We start from the raw sequence: 16,707 nt of genomic DNA, 5'->3' as shown, positions 1-16,707 counted from the left end.
CCTTATTCAAAATTTAACACTTGTAAGTATATGGTTCCACTATATGATGTGAAGAAGCAGTTCAAGAAGGGTAATTTTCCAGTTGGTTGTTCAGAAACATAACAAATTTTAAAATAAAAGACATTTTACCTTCAACAGTTTGGAGTGTGCAACATTAAGCACATTTATAACAGCCTTACAAGTTGGCCCTTTAATCTGTTCAATGATGTAGTTGAATTTGGCTGACATGCGCTTCCAGTGTTCCAGTTCGGTGAGTGGACCTGAGTCATCAGCTTCTTTTCTCATTTGCTCACTCTCAATAAGTACCTGCAATCAAAAGAATTCACAGATTATAGAAATGATAGTTTCTCCTTTGGTAAATCCTTATTATTTGCATCTTTTCAAAGAGAGCTTATAAAAAAGCAACTTTCAGCACTGAATAATAATATTAAAAACTCTTAACTGAGAACAAAATGGAATTTCCTTCTTTTTCTCTTTTTTTAAAGATTTTATTTATTTGACAGAGAGAGAGTGAGAAATAGAATACAAGCAGGGGGAGTGGGAGAGGGAGAAGTGGACTTCCAACTCAGCAGGGAGCCTGATGCAGGGCTTTATCCCAGGACCCTGGGGTCATGACCTTATCTGAGGGCAGACACTCAATCACTGAACCATCCAGGTGCCCAAAAGGGAATTTATTTTTTTTTTTAAGATTTTTTTATTTATTCATTTGACAGAGAGAAATCACAAGTAAGCAGAGAGGCAGGCAGAGAGAGAGGAAGGGAAGCAGACTCCCTGCTGAGCAGAGAGCCCGATGTGGAACTCGATCCCAGGACCCTGAGATCATGACCTGAGCCGAAGGCAGCGGCTTAACCCACTGAGCCACCCAGGCGCCCCCAAAAGGGAATTTAACATGACAAATAGTATCTACCAAAAATCTACAGCAAACTCATACTTGAAGATGAAATTTTATAAAATATCAGTTTAAAACCAAGCAAGACAAGTTTGCCACGAATACCGCCCACTTCTATTCAACCTGTTAATGAAGGTCTCCAAACAAGATAAGCAGAGTTAACAAAAGGCATAAGAATTGGAAATTAAAAAAACGAAAATGACAAAATCAAAGATGATATGGTTGGTTACATTTTTAAAATTCAAAAATATCTAAAGATAAACTTTTACACTTAGTAAAAGGGAATAATTCAGTAATATTAGTGCATGTATACATGTATACACAAATCAGTAGTATTTTTCTACAAGCCATCTAGCAAACCAAAAATGTAATTTCTAAAAAAGAGCATTTGTTATAATAAATAACAATAATGATAAGATATCTAGAGATTAGCAAAGGATGTGCAATATGAATAAAATTAGAAAATGTACTTTCAACATATAAAAGAAAACCCAAATAAGTGGAGAGATACCATGTTCATGGATGAAAAAATTCAACCATATAAAGATGACAATTTCCTTTAAATTAATGTATATCTTCAACAAAAAACAATCAAAATCTCAATAGCGTTTTTTGTGATACTTGACAAACTAGTCTTAAAATTAGTTTGGAAAAACAATTAACCAGGAAAAAATCAATGTAATTTTGAAGAAAAATACAGAAAGGGACTTGCCATGCCAAATATTGAGTTAGTAAAAAAACTACAGAAATGAAAGCCATATTATATGAGTGTAACACCCAAATAAGTACACCAGTGGGACAGACAGTGGATTTTGAAATTTAATATATTACAGAAGTGTTATTAAAAATGTGTTAGGAAGGGTGCCTGGGTGGCTCAGTTGGTTAAGCAACTGCCTTCAGCTCGGGTCAGGGTCCTGGAGCCCCAGGATCGAGTCCCCCATTGGCCTCCCAGCTCATGGGGAGTCTGCTTCTCCCTCTGACCTTCTCCCCTCTCATGCCTCTCTCACTTTCTCTCTCTCTCAAATAAATAAATAAAATCTTTTTTTAAATGTGTTAGGAAAAAATGGACTAAAACTATGGAAAGAGCCCAGATGCCCATTGACAGATGAATGGATAAAGAAGATGTGATATATACATATACATATACAATGAAATACTATGAAGCCAATCAAAAGAAGAAATCTTGCCACTTGCAACAACATAGATGGAACTCAAGGGTATTATGCTAAGCAAAATAAGTCAATCAGAGCGAGACAATTAACATAGATTTCACTCATATGTGGAGACTCTTCTTTTAATTTTTTTTTAATTTTATTTATTTTTTTGACAGAGGGAGACCACAAGTAGGCAGAGAGAGAGAGGGAAGCAAGCTCCCCACCGAGCAGAGAGCCCGATGCAGGGCTCGATCCCAGGACCCTGAGACCACAACCCAAGCCGAAGGCAGAAGGCTTAACCCACTGAGCCACCCAAGCACCCCCTTTATTTTATTTTTTATTAACATATAATGTATTATTTGTTTCATGGGTACAGGTTTGTGAATCATCAGTCTTACACAATTCACAGTGCTCACCATAGCACATACCCTCCCCAATGTCCATCACCAGCCACCCATCCCTTCCTCCACCCTCCTCTCCAGCAACCTGAGATTAAGGGTTTCTTTTTTTTTTTTTTTTAAGATTTTATTTATTTATTTGACAGAGAGAAATCACAAGTAGTCAGAGAGGCAGGCAGAGAGAGAGAGGGAAGCAGGCTCCCTGATGAGCAGAGAGCCCGATGCGGGACTCGATCCCAGGACCCTGAGATCATGACCCGAGCCGAAGGCAGAGGCCTAACCCACTGAGCCACCCAGGCGCCCGATTAAGAGTTTCTTATGGTTTGTCTCCCTCTCCAGTTTCATTTCGTTTCATTTTTCCCTCCCTTCCCCTATGATCCTCTGTCTTGTTTCTCCAATTCCTCATATTAGTGAGTGCATATGATAATTATCTTTCTCTGATTGACTTATCTCGCTTAGTATAATACCCTCTAGTTCCATCCATGTCATTGCAAATGGCAAGATTTTGGGGGTTTTGATAGCTGCATAATATTCCATTGTGTATATATACTACATCTTCTTTATCCATTCATCTGTTGATGGACATCTAGGCTCTTTCCATAATTTAGCTATAGTGGACATTGCTGCTATAAACATTAGGGTGCACGTGCCCCTTCGGATCACTACATTTGTATCTTTAGGGTAAATACCCAGTAGTGTAATTGCTGGAAGATACTCTTTTTTTTAAAGATTTATTCATTTGACAGAAAGAGAGAGAGGCAGAGGCAGTGGGAGAAGCAGGCTCCCCACTGAACAAGCAGGCTGATGTGGGGCTCAATCCCAGAACCCTGAAATCACAAGCTGAGTTGAAGGCAGACGCATAACTGATTGAGCCACCTAAGCACCCCAAGAGACTCTTAATCACAGGAAACAAATTGAGGGTAGCTGGAGGGGAGGGGGAATAAGGATGGGATAACCAAGTGATGGGCATTAAGGAGAGCAAATGATATGATGACCACTGGGTACTATATAAGACTGATTAATCACTGAACTCTACCTCTGAAACTAATAGTACACTAAATGTTAATTAATTTAATTTAAATAAATAAATAAAATTTTAAAAAGGAAACAATAGGCTGTTAATTAAACAGCTCAATTTTGGGACAACTATATGGAAAACTGGCTAACTATATGGAAAAAAACCCCAAATTAATTTCCTACCTTACATAAACACACACATACACACACAAATAATTCCAGATATATTAAAAGCCTAAATATTATAAACAGCATGGCAAAGCTTTTAAAGAAAATATACAAGATGAGGGTAAAATTATAAAGTAAAAGCATGCAACTGAATACCATAATTGTCAGGGAAATGGTTACCACTAGGGGGAAGAAAAGGGAGTTGAAACTGGGAAGAGGACTGCATGGGGATTTTAAGGTGTTGGTAATGCTGCTTCTTGTGCAAAAAGTTACATGAATGCTCACTTTACAATAATTCATTTCTTTTATTGTACTCATTTCTGTAGGTTTCGCTATTTTAAATAAATAACTTAAGAGAATATCTTCGTAATACTAAACAAAGGTTTCTTAAGTAAAATACAAAAAAGCATGAAGTTCCTAGCCACTGGAGGTAACTAAGTTGAAGCTAAATTACAATTTGTAACTAATAAATGTACATTAAAATGTAAAACTTTCACATGACTAAAGACACCATACCAAATGTAGGACACTTGTGGACCAACAAAGGATTTAACATCTGGAAAATATTATTTAAACTCCAACATTTCAGTAATATATCATCAAAAGGAACTGAAGGAACTCTGAACTAAAGGAACTCAACAAAGGATGTGAACAAGGAACTCAACAAAGAGGAAACCTATATAGTCACTGAATGTGCTCAACCCTCAACAGAAGTCAGAGGAATGCAAAATAAGATATCATTTCACACCCAACATCCTGGCAAAGATTAAAAGTCTAACAATCGTAAGTGTAACAAAAGGTCTGAAGAAATGGGAACTCTCATATGCTCTGTAAAAATAAGTTAATATAACCACTACTTGAAGGGATTTGTAATATCCAGTAAAGATTTATATACTATTTCTCTCAGCAATTCCACTGAGAAATTCTGGAATATGTGCAAAGGAGATCTGAACAGAAGTATTCATTGAATATGTATTATTATTGTTTGTAATAGCAAAGAAGAAGAAGAAAGAAAAGATAGAAAAAACTGTTCTTCTGAGGGAATGGATGAATAAACCTCTTTACCTCCTTAAACAGAGGATATTAGACATGATTTATATGTGTCCTTAATGTGTGAAAAATTATATAGCAAACTGACTTCTTTATAGAGGAATATCAGGCAGTAATTAAGTGAAAATTTAATTTACTTGAATAAACATAGATGAAAGAGAATACTAAATGAGAAAAAAATAAACTGTAAAATGATATTTAATGGTGTTATACCATTTGTTTAAAGATTTTAATCATAAATATATATTCTGTATTTATATATATATATACATAATTTATTTTTATATATAATTTAAAGCTTGCAAGTATGCAAACACAATCAAAGTGTGAAACTTTCAGGGGAATGAAAGAAGACAAAGACATCAGGACAGTGGTAATACAGAGAGAGGGAAATGGCATGGGTTGGAAGCTTTCGTGAAAATAAAACAGATCAGAAGCAAATGTGGCAAACAGTATCTGTTTAATCTCAAGAGTCTTTGTTTTCAGGAGTCATTGTTATGTTATTTTCTGTACTTTTTATGTTTATAATGTTACATCATTTATTTATTTATTTATTTTTAAGTAGCTTCCACTCCCAACATGGAACCCAACAAGGGGCTTGAATTCACAGCCCTAAGATCAAGATCTGAACTTAGATCAAGAGTTGAACCCTTAACCGACTGAGCCACCCAGGAGTCCCGTAACTTGACATAATTTAAATTGTGATGTAATGTTTACATTACATAGAGGTAAAATATATAGCTGATTTTTTAGACCTATGAAGGTGCATTCTTTAATTCATGAAATAATGATTTGCTTTTAATTTTAACCATGGTGTATGGAACTCTTTCCTGATCTTATCACAGTCTTCCCCATCCCCTTAAATAGAGGATACAACAGATAGTTTCAAGTTTTCTTAAATGGCTGAAAGTCTATATAGCTTGAATCACTGAATTAAAGAATGAAAATGGACTTTAAGAGTTAACTAAATCAGGGGTGCCTGAGTGGCTCAGTGGATTAAAGCCTCTGCCTTCAGCTCAGGTCATGATCCCAGGGTCCTGGGGGCAAGCCCTGCATCGGGCTCTCTGCTTCTCAGAGAACCTGCTTCCTTCTCTCTCTCTCTGCCGGCCTCTCTGCCTACTTGTGATCTCTGACTGTCAAATAAATAAATAAATAATCTTTAAAAAAAGAATTAACTAAATCAAACAACTCTTTTGATGTTTAATTCCTGTTACGTTATTTATAGATAATCAACATCCTCAAAGTGGATACTTTCAGGAATGCAGCACATTCTAACTTTTTTGTGTGGAGAGGATTCTTTGAGAAAGTTACCCTGATCTCTAACATTAAAAATCTCTCTCCTTATAGCCATCACATTCTGGTCTTACTTCTGCCATTTAGGACCATACATTGAGACTTTCAATGACATGAAATCCCATCAAATATTTGAAATATCATGATACTCCCAACTCTGTTTTTTCCCCCTAGGTCAAATATCTCCATATATATTCCTTGAATGATGTTGTTTATATCCTTGGCCTATTTTTTTTCTATATTGCTCATTTCTTAATGATTTATAGAAGTTCTTTATATATTATGGATACTAACTCTTTGTTATATATGCTGATAATATTTTCCCCCAGAATATCATTTAGTTTTTAGTTTTTCCCATGATAATCTTTGCCATATGGAAGGTCTTAAATTTTTTCATATAGACAAGTATGTCAGTTTTTTTCCTTTGTGGTTCCTGGGTTTTGCATCTTAAGAACATATTAATATAATCCTGTGTTGTCCTCTAGTTCACTTACAGGTTTTGTTTTATTTTTCACCTTACTTATTTAAGGTTGCATTCATTCACTCAAAGGATCTTTGAAATTCATCCATGTTGTTGCATGTATCTGTTTTTTAAATTTAAGCTTTCATACTTATGTCTATAATCCATCTTGACTAATTTTTATGTATGACAAGAGGTCAAGAACAAGGATTAGGTTTATTTTATTTGTTTGCTTGTTTGTTTTATTGGTCAAGGTTTATTTTAGATGTCACAGTTCAGATTTTTATTTCATATTAAAGATCTTTTCCATTTCCTGCATTGATTCTGTTTAATTGGAGCTATCTGTTGCAATTGCCCACTTGGTTTTCTTATTTCAAGTCGCTAAATCTCAAGTAATTGTCTTTTGCTTGCTCATTTCTATGAAATAAAATCTGTATTGATTGATCATAATAGTTGGAGAGGATCTCCTCAGCCATTGTGTAGGTCAGACCCTAATTCCCACAATGGGTTACAATTCCTCCAGTGACATAGTAGGTGAGTACAGAAGTCCTGTGGTGTCCAATTACCCACTTCAATTTCCTAGTGACACTTGGAAGAGATTCTGTGGCTGGTTTCCAAAGTCCTCCAATGTTTCCATTCCAACTCTACCTCCTTCTTTCTAACATAGCTCTAAGAGAGGTAAAACTGAAAATGCTCTGGCTTGGTCAAGATTTTTTTTATCTTAGTCTTCACTTAACTGAAGATTTTCTTCTTTACTTCCACTGTCCTGTGTTCATGAATAAGATCTGTGTGTTGGTTCGTAGTGTCCTCTTTCAGTTTAGAGCAATTACATAGTAGCTGATTTGGGGTTGTATGTACAGTGTAGGTTTGTACCTCTCAGAATGTTGACATATGCCCCATTCCTATTGTTGCTTTTCCTACTGCCAGAGAAAAATTTATTTGACCAGGGAGTTGCAGTACTGACATGAATGAGCCTAGTTTGAACCTCTTGGTCAACAGAGATAATTCCACTGATCAAGAGCTATTTATTTAGTGTCTAGCACGGTGATTAGTCACTTCCTTGTATCTTCTTCCTTTTGCTTATGAAGAGTATAAGCAATACACAAACTATTGGAAATGAACAACAACTATTCCTAATTACTCATTTCTCCACTCTCAACCCATATTGTTATGGTTCCCTCCTTAAAAGTGAAAAATATTTAAAATTGATTTTCAGGAACACCATGGTGGCTCAGTCATTAAGCGTCCACCTTCAGCTCAGGTCATGATCTCAGGATCCTGGGATCAAGCCCTGCATCTGGCTCCCTGCTCAGTGGGAAGTCTGTTTTTCCCTCTCCCACTTCCCCTGCTTGTCTTCCCTCTCTCACTATTTCTCTCTCTGTCAAATAAATAAATAAAATCTTTTAAAAAGAATAAAATAAAATAAAATTCATAGAGAACAATGATTTTGCACTAGAGTCAAGAATAGGTTAAGTTTCATAACAGAATCTGCAGGACTCCTCTTCCCTTTACATTTAGGGACAAAAATGCAATGGCTAGGACACAGATGAGGACTACAACTCATATCTGGTGTAATTACTTGAGTTAGCTCACCTGTTCAATCTGTTTATACCATGTCATCAGCACCTCCTCTAGCTGACGAACAGTTTCTGAATTGCTAGCTGCAGCTGTCACTTCTTCAAATGTGTGCAGTTTGGAAAAATCAATATTGTCTACCTTCTTTAACATAACTGTTCCCTCAATACTTACTCTAGCACCTAAGAGGGAAGAAAGAATATTGAGAAGAGGTTTTTAATGTCAATGTGTGGTTTCCAGCTATAATTACTCAAATGTTAAAGATCTTATAGATCTTATAGACCTTATAGAAATATAATACAAATTGATCATTAGATTGTGATGTGATAATTTTTAATAATATTATTTTAATAACATAAAATAATAAAATTATACATTTTTAAAAGAGCTAATAGTGAAGCATTATTTTAAAATGCGGTGAAATTTTTCATTAATAATATAAGAATAGACTCCTCCCACTACGATGGAAGAAAAAAACATATCGTACTCCTGCAAAGATCCCTGGAAATGAGAGGATCTAGGGATCTGATTTCTTACCTCTAGGTCTCATAATTATGATTAACAATTTCTTTTAAGATGGAATGTTTTTCCTCTAATGATTACCTTTAATAACATATCTTACAGGAGTGCCTGGGTGGCTCAGTCAGTTAACTACCTGCTTTTTTTTTTTTTTAATGCTTTCATGTTTTATTCAAAGTCTGACATGTAGAGTAGCTGGCATAGCTATCTTTAACTGTCAGAAAGCATCTCAGAATAACTACCTGCTTTTGACTCAGGTCATAATCCCAGAGTCCTGAGATTGAGGCCCATATCCAGCCACTTGCTCAGCAGGGAGTCTACTTCTTCCCTTGCCCCTCCCCCTACTCATGAGCTTGCATGTGCTCTCTCCTTCTCAAATAAATAAATAAAATCTTTTAAAAATAACATATTGTAGTTAATTTGCTCATTTTTAGCAATTTACTAAGCACTAAATTTTATACTTACCATCTAAGAATGAAAGGTACCTGCTGATGGTTTCAGTGAAAATGTGTTTTTCAGATTCTCCTTGCTTGGACTGGTTTAGAGCACCCCAGTTATTTGTTGCAAGAATAGCTGGTAGAAATACACTTGACAGCATATTCTTAATCCCATTTAGGATTCCTGTTGATGCATCCAGTACAGTAAATAGCACTTCCTGAAAGGGAAGTGTTGAAAAGTGATTTTATACGCTAATCCCATTAAAGAACTGAAAATCATAACCTATTTCACACTACAACATGCATAGATAATGCTTTTATATACTAATAGGAAAACATAAGTGGTCATGAAAATCAGAGTTCTAAAATCCACAAGTTTATATTCTTCCCCCATTCTAACCATTCACATATAGGTTGATCAAGGAGACATTTTCCTCAATGCTTTAGTTTTTACCTAGGGAAGGAGACATGGCCTAGAGCCTATACGATGTGAAGGAAATGAAGCTGAGCTTTCTGCAGAAATTGCTCAGTAGAAATGGGACTAGAAAAACTCCAGCACGATAGGGATCGAGCAATGATACTAGCCCAGGATTTTAAGTGGAAAAAATTATCAGCTGAAGAAATCAAAGGCACAGAAATCAGAAATCCAGCATCTATGAGTATGACAACTAAATTCATACAATTTAAGTGACATGGAAATCCCAAGCCAAGAAATTAAGATTAAAAAAACTTGCCCAGGACCTGACAGATTCCCTGAGGAATTCTATGAAACATTCAAAGAAGAACTAATACCTATTCTCCTGAAGCTGTTTCAAAAAATAGAAACAGAAGGAAAACTTCCAGACTCTTTCTATGAAGCCAGCATTACCTGATCCCCAAGCCAGGCAAAGACCCCATCAAAAAGAATAATTTCAGACCAATATCCCTGATGAATATGGATGTCAAGATTCTCAACAAGATCCTAGCTAAGAGGATCCAATAGTATATTAAAAAGATTATCCACCGTTAGCAGGTGGGATTTATCCCTGGGATACAAGGGTGGTTCAACATTTGCAAGTCAATCAATGTGATAGAACAAATCAATAAGAGAAGAGAGAAGAACCAAATGGTCCACTCAATTGATGCAAAAAAAGCATTTGACAAAATACAGCATCTGTTTCTGATTTAAATTCTTCGAAGTATAGAGATAGAGGGAACATTCCTCAACTGCATAAGATCTATTTATGAAAAACCTACGACAAATATCATTCTCAATGGGGAAAAGCTGACAGCCTTCCCTTTGAGATCAGGAGCACGACACGGATGCCCACTCCCACCACTATTATTCAACATAGTACTAGAAGTCCTAGCAATAGCAATAGACAACAAAAGAAATAAAAGGTATTCAGATTGGCAAGAATTAAGTCAAACTCTCTATCATCACAGATGACATGATACTTTATATGGAAAACCCAAAAGACTCCACCCCCAAACTACTAGAACTCATACAGCAATTCAGTAATGTGACAGGATATAAAATCAGTGTATAGAAATCAGTTGCTTTCTTACACGTTAACAATGAAAATATAGAAAGGGAAATTAGAGAGTCGATTCCAATTATAGAACCAAGAACCAAAAGATACCTTGGAATAAACCTAACCAAAGAGATAAAGGATCTGTACTCAAGGAACTACAAAACATTAATGAAAGAAATTGAAAAAGACACAGAAAGATGGAAAAGCATTCCATGCTCATGGATTGCAAGAATAAACATTGTTAAAATGTCTTTACTGCCCAGAGCAATATACCCTTTCAATGCCATCCCAATCAAAATTCCACTGGCATTTTTCAAAGTGCTGGAATAAACAATTATAAAATTTGAATGGAAGCAGAAAAGATTCCAAATTGCTAAGGAAATGTCAAAAAAGAAAAACAAAGCTGGGGCATCACGTTGCCTGATTTCAAGCTTCACTACAAAGCTGTGGTCACCAAGACAGCATGATACTGGAACAAAAACAGACACATAAACCAGTGGAACAGAGTGGAGAGTCTAGATATGGACCCCCAACTCTGTGGTCAAATAATCTTCAACAAAGCAGGAAAAAATATACAGTAGAAAAAAGACAGTCTCTTCAATAAATGGTGCTGGGAAAATTGGACAGCTATGTGTAGAAGAATGAAACTCAAGATAAACTTGAAATGGATAAAAGACCTCAACATGTGGTAGAATCTATCAAAATCCTAGAGGAGAACATAGGCAGTAATCTAGGAGAGCATAGACAGTAATCTCTTCGACATCAGACACAACAATTTCTTTCAATACATGTCTCCAAAGGCAAAGGAAACAAAAGCAAAAATAAACTTTTGGGACTTCATCAAAATCAAAAGCTTCTGCACAGCAAAGGAAACAGTCAAAAAAACAAAGAGGCAACCCACGGAATGGAAAAAGATATTCGCAAGTGACACTACAGAGGGCTGATATCCAATATCTGTAAAGAACTCCTCAAACTGAACACCCATAAAACAAATAATCACATCAAAAATGGGCAGAAGACATGAACAGACACTTTTCCAAAAAAGACACACAAATAGCTATCAGACACATGAAAAAATGTTCAGCATAACTAGCCATCAGGGAAACTCAAATCAAAACAACATCGAAACAACCTGAGGGTCTTGAAGGGGCGGGGGGTGGGAGGTTGGGGGAACAAGGTGGTGGGTATTAGGGAGGGCACGTATTGCATGGAGCACTGGGTGTGGTGCAAAAACAATGAATACTGTTACGCTGAAAAGAAATTTAAAAAAAAAAACTGAGAGGGTGCCTGGATGGCACAGTTGGTTAAGCAACTGCCTTCAGCTTAGGCCATGATCCCAGAGTCCCAGGATCAAGCCCCGCATCAGGCTCCCAGCTCTGTGGGGAGTCTGCTTCTCTCTCTGACCTTCTCCCATCTCATGTTCTCTCCTTCTTTCTCTCCCAAATAAATAAATAAAATCTTGGGGGGGGGGAACACATTGTGATACCACCTCACACCAGTTCGAATGGCCAAAATTAACAAGACAAGAAAAAACTAGTGTTGGAGAGGATGTGGAGAAAGGGGAACCCTCTTACACTGCTGGTGAGAATGCAAGTTGGTGTGGCCACTTTGGAAACAGTGTGGAGATTCCTTAAAAAATTAAAAATAGAACTATCCTATGACCCTACAATTGCACTACTGGGTATTTACCCCAAAGATTCAGATACAGTGAAAAGAAGGGCTGTAGGTACCCCAATGTTCATACAGCAATGGTCACAATTGCCAAACTGTGGAAAGAGCCAGGATGCCCTTCAACAGACAAATGGATACAGAAGATATGGTTCATATATACAATGGGATATTACGCCTCCATCAGAAAGGATGAATACCTAACTTTTGTATCAACATGGATGGGACTAGAAGAGATTATGCTGAGTGAAATAAGTCAAGCAGAGAAGGTCAATTATATAGTTTCACTTACTTGTGGAGCATAAGGAATAACATGGAGGACATTAGGAGAAGGAAGGAAAAGTGAATTGGGGGAAATTGGAGGGGGAGACAAACCACAAGAGACTGTGGATTCTGAGAGAGAGGATGGGGGTGGGGGTATTGGTGAGCTTGGTGGTAGGTATTAAGGAGGACACATATTGCAGGGGTACTGGGTGTGGTGCATAAACAATGAATCTTGGAGCACTGAAAAAATTAAATTAAATTAAAATTTTTTTTAAAATTGCCCAAAGCCACGAAAAATTTTTTTTCAACTGTGAGTGCATTTAACTCACAGAAGAATACAACAGCTACTAGTCCAGTTTGATGCTATTGATTTGATTTGTGCTAAGGTGTCCCAGTCTTTCTCACAATTGCATCTGCACCATTAGGAAAATGTTAGCACAGTAAAAAGGACAAATTTCTTAGTATTATAATAAAAATACATTTTTACCTTGTAGATTCCATGGAAGAGTCTTGGGGACCATGCTGAGGCTCACTGGTATACTGTATGTTCAACCGTGATTGTATTTACACAGTTATAATGATACAAACAAACATCTAGCTAAGCAAAGTAGAATATAACTACATTGAAGAATGAAGGGACAGAACATGGCAGGAGAAGAAGAGGATAAAAAAAGAGTTAAACATTCATCTTCCATAGGGAAGAGTCAATAGATAATGTCTAACCTGGCAAAGGAGCAGTTAGCACCTATTACTTGGGGATATGGAGGCAAATGAAAGAATCTGCTGAGAGTTAAAGTTTGTTTCTAGAGAGTGAGATTGAAGTCAGTTCTTATAACAAGACTTCCAGAATATCTTCCTTTTTTAAAAACTGCATACAACTGTGGCAAAATAAAAACTAATAAAAAAAGAACAGGTTGTCACAGAGAAGCTGAAGGGAGAATTCATGAAATGGAAGATACACTGAGGAAACAAATCCACATGTTTGCAGACATCATGGCAAAACAGTTTCAAAGACAAAGGACAAAAACAAAGAAAAGAGAGATCACTTATAAAGTACACTTACAGGATAAGTTTCATCAGCTTCCAGAGATATCAGAACAAAATATCTACAAGGAGTTAGAGGGAAATAACTCCAAGGCCAGAATCTAAAACCAAGCTAAACAACCTCTCTTAAAGCAAACTTTTGGCATAAAAAGAAAAGGAGAAAATTTTACAACCCTTCCTGTTGTAAAAAGGAAGACTTTTATTTATTAAGACTCTTTAAAATAATAGAGAACTAGTATTTGTTGAGGGACTACTATGTTAAGCAACATAAGAACTTGCTGATATTATCATTTAGTCTCACCAAAATGCTTTAAGGTGGGTATGACCATTCCCAATTTAAGAATGTAAAAACCAACATTAGGGGAATCTGGGAAGAGCATATAGGATGTCACTGTATTACCTTCTAACTTTCTGTTAATCTTAAATTATTCTAAATAAAAAGTGAAAAACAACCTTAAAAAACAAAGTATGTAAAACCCTAAGTCACAGACAGAAAAGAAAAGCAACCTGTCAAGGAACACCACTCATCAGTGGTGAGGCTAGGAGGCAAATTTGGGTCTATCTGAATAAAACTGCTGTTTTTCCCAATCCAACAAGCTGCCTTTCTGGGACTAAGTAAGCAATGTCTAGGTCAATTCTCTCTTCTTTCTGAAACTGTCAAAGAGTTAAAATATTAAGTAAAGAAGAGGCTAAATAAAGCAACTTATACTCAAAATTGTGTGAACTGCATTAAATTCACTCCCAGTGAATGGAAAGATGGAAATTATTTGCACACCATCTAGAAGAAATGGAATTTTCATGAATTTTAAAAGCAGTATCTAAGGGATAAATATCACTGAGCTCTATTATAGTAATTTCTCAGTTTCTTTGAATACATGAATACATTATTTTTCTTGGGACTCAATTCAGTCCTCTGTGTAGAAAGGAGATAAAGTAAAGTGAAAATATATGACTATGATGGTAAGTTCAATGTTTATAGGCTGGTGATGTCAATACATGGCAGAATAGAATGGCCCTTATTTTTGTCTCTTAACAAGAACCAGGAATTTAGTTTTTATCCATGGACAAAAGTGGCATTATGAGAGCTTGGGCATCCAGCACCATTTGCCAAGGAACTCAGGAGGAGTCTCACCCACCATGCATCAGGGAACAGGCATACAGACTTCAGTCCTGGTGTGGAAATTGCAGTGTCCATGTACCAACTTCAGCCCCACTCAGATACTGTCTAGGGAACCCTAGAAAGCACTCTTAATCACTCACAGACAGGAGAGCCTTCATGGAAGTCCAGATTTCCAGAAAAGAAGTTCTAGCACACAGTTAAAGCAAAAAAAAAAAAAAAAAATATATATATATATATATATATATATATATATATATATATATATATGAGTTTGGGTGCACTGGATAAGGTAAGAGGAGCAGCTTGACTTTATGTGTATTACCCCTCCCCCAAGGCAGCATAGTTTAGGACCAAGAGAGATCTTCTCAGCCTTCAATTTCTCTTGCAGGGGAAAGTAAGAGTATGTAAGTGAGCATCCAACTTCCCCAGCTGTGTAGGATGCTGCCAAAGAGGTTCATTTCTCTCCCACCCTATCCAGAGTACTGAACTATGAGTTGCATGGCTGGGAGCAGGGGGCAGAAAGCAGCAGAGAGAGTAGCAGAAAAGAGTCTTGGAAGACATTAAAGGGAAGCAGACAAACTGCATCACAGAGTTCATCAAAAAGCCCACCCTGAGAGAGCATGATCACTGGGAACATCTGACTCGTGGATTCCCCCAACTGGCCCTGGGCACCCCCAGCTCTCAGCATGCCTCAGCCACACATGCCCCTCTGCCCTGTGGCTGGCTCCTTGTGTATGCTCCTGATGGCAACAGAAAGAGCAAGCTTTGGCAGATGGCTACTGAGTACATGAAGAAAGCCAGCCCAAATCTTTTGGCCAGGAGGAGATCACAAACTTGAGCTTTCACATCACCTTGGGGAAATGAAAGGGAGGCTGTCAGCTTGGTACACTGCAGGATTGAGAGAAGGCATACAAACACAAGAATTCAGCCACAAAAAAGAGAAAAATTGCAGAGCAGGTTTATCCATAGAAGGTCCAAGGGAGCCTTAGGATCATCTTAGGGAAGGTATTTCTCTACTAAAGACAATAAAACTGGCAGAGGTAACTATTACCTCAAATGCAAAGACAGCAGTTCAAAACTTTAAGGAACATGAAAAATAAAGGAAATGATATCACCAAAGGATCATAATTAATTTTCTAGTAACTAACCCCAAAGATGTGGAAATTTGCAATTCACCTGAAAAAGAATTTAACATGGCTATTTTAAGGGAGATCAATGAGTACAAGAAAACACACAAAGATAATTCAACGAAATCAGAAAAACAATACATGAACAAAATGAGAAGTTTAACAGAGTTAGAAATCATGAAAAAAGAGCCAAACAGAAATTATAGAGCTGAGGAATACAAAGAAATGAAAAATGCAATGGTAATAATCAACAACAAAATGGATCTAAGCAGAAAAAAGAATCTGTGAGATAGAAGATAGGAACTTTGAGTTTATCTTGTCAGAGCACAACAAAGGATAAAGAGTCTCAGAAACTTGGGGCGCCTGGGTGGCTCAGTGGGTTAAGCCGCTGCCTTCGGCTCAGGTCATGATCTCAGGGTCCTGGGATCGAGTCCCGCATTGGGCTCTCTGCTCAGCAGGGAGCCTGCTTCCTCCTCTCTCTCTCTCTGCCTGCCTCTCTGCCTGATTGTGATCTCTCTCTGTCAAATAAATAAATAAAATCTTAAAGAAAAAATTAAAAAAAAAAAAGAGTCTCAGAAACTTAAACCTATGTGAAATATGGGATATCATCAAAAGCACCAATTTGCAAATTATTGGAGTTCCAGTGAGAGAAGAGAGGCAGAAGAGGGCAAAAAGCTTATTTAAAGAAATGGTGACTGAAAACTGCTCGAATCTTGGGGAAGATTTTGATATCCAAGTTCATAAAGCTCATACGTCACCAAAAAAAATCAACTAAAATAGATCCTTTCCAAGACACATGATAATAAAACTGTCAAAGCTGATGAATACCCAAGTTTTTGTATCAACATGGATGGGACTGGAAGAGATTATGCTGAGTGTAATGAGTCAAGCAGAGAGAGTCAATTATATAGTTTCACTTACATGTGGAGCCTAAGGAATAACATGGAGGACATTAGGAGAAGGAAAGAAAAAGTGAATTGGGGGAAATCGGAGGGGAAAGACGAACCATG

General features: G+C 36.9%; 1 protein-coding gene across 1 annotated transcript in view; it reads right to left on the bottom strand.

Annotated features, from left to right (window-relative positions):
- The window catches only part of DNAH8 (dynein axonemal heavy chain 8), a 343,899-nt gene that overhangs the window by 301,826 nt on the left and 25,366 nt on the right, over positions 1-16,707 (bottom strand). The window contains exons 6-8 of the mRNA XM_082729671.1: positions 8,989-9,178; positions 8,023-8,186; positions 130-306 (exon numbers count right to left, since the gene is read on the bottom strand). Coding sequence (XP_082585797.1) covers positions 130-306; positions 8,023-8,186; positions 8,989-9,178 — 531 coding nt within the window. The remainder of the gene's footprint in view (positions 1-129; positions 307-8,022; positions 8,187-8,988; positions 9,179-16,707) is intronic.

This window comes from Mustela nivalis, assembly GCF_964662115.1.
Source record: "Mustela nivalis genome assembly, chromosome: 5".
Lineage (NCBI taxonomy): Eukaryota > Metazoa > Chordata > Mammalia > Carnivora > Mustelidae > Mustela > Mustela nivalis.
The sequence above is the reverse complement of the archived record's forward strand: the minus strand, read 5'-3'. Positions and strand labels throughout refer to the sequence as shown.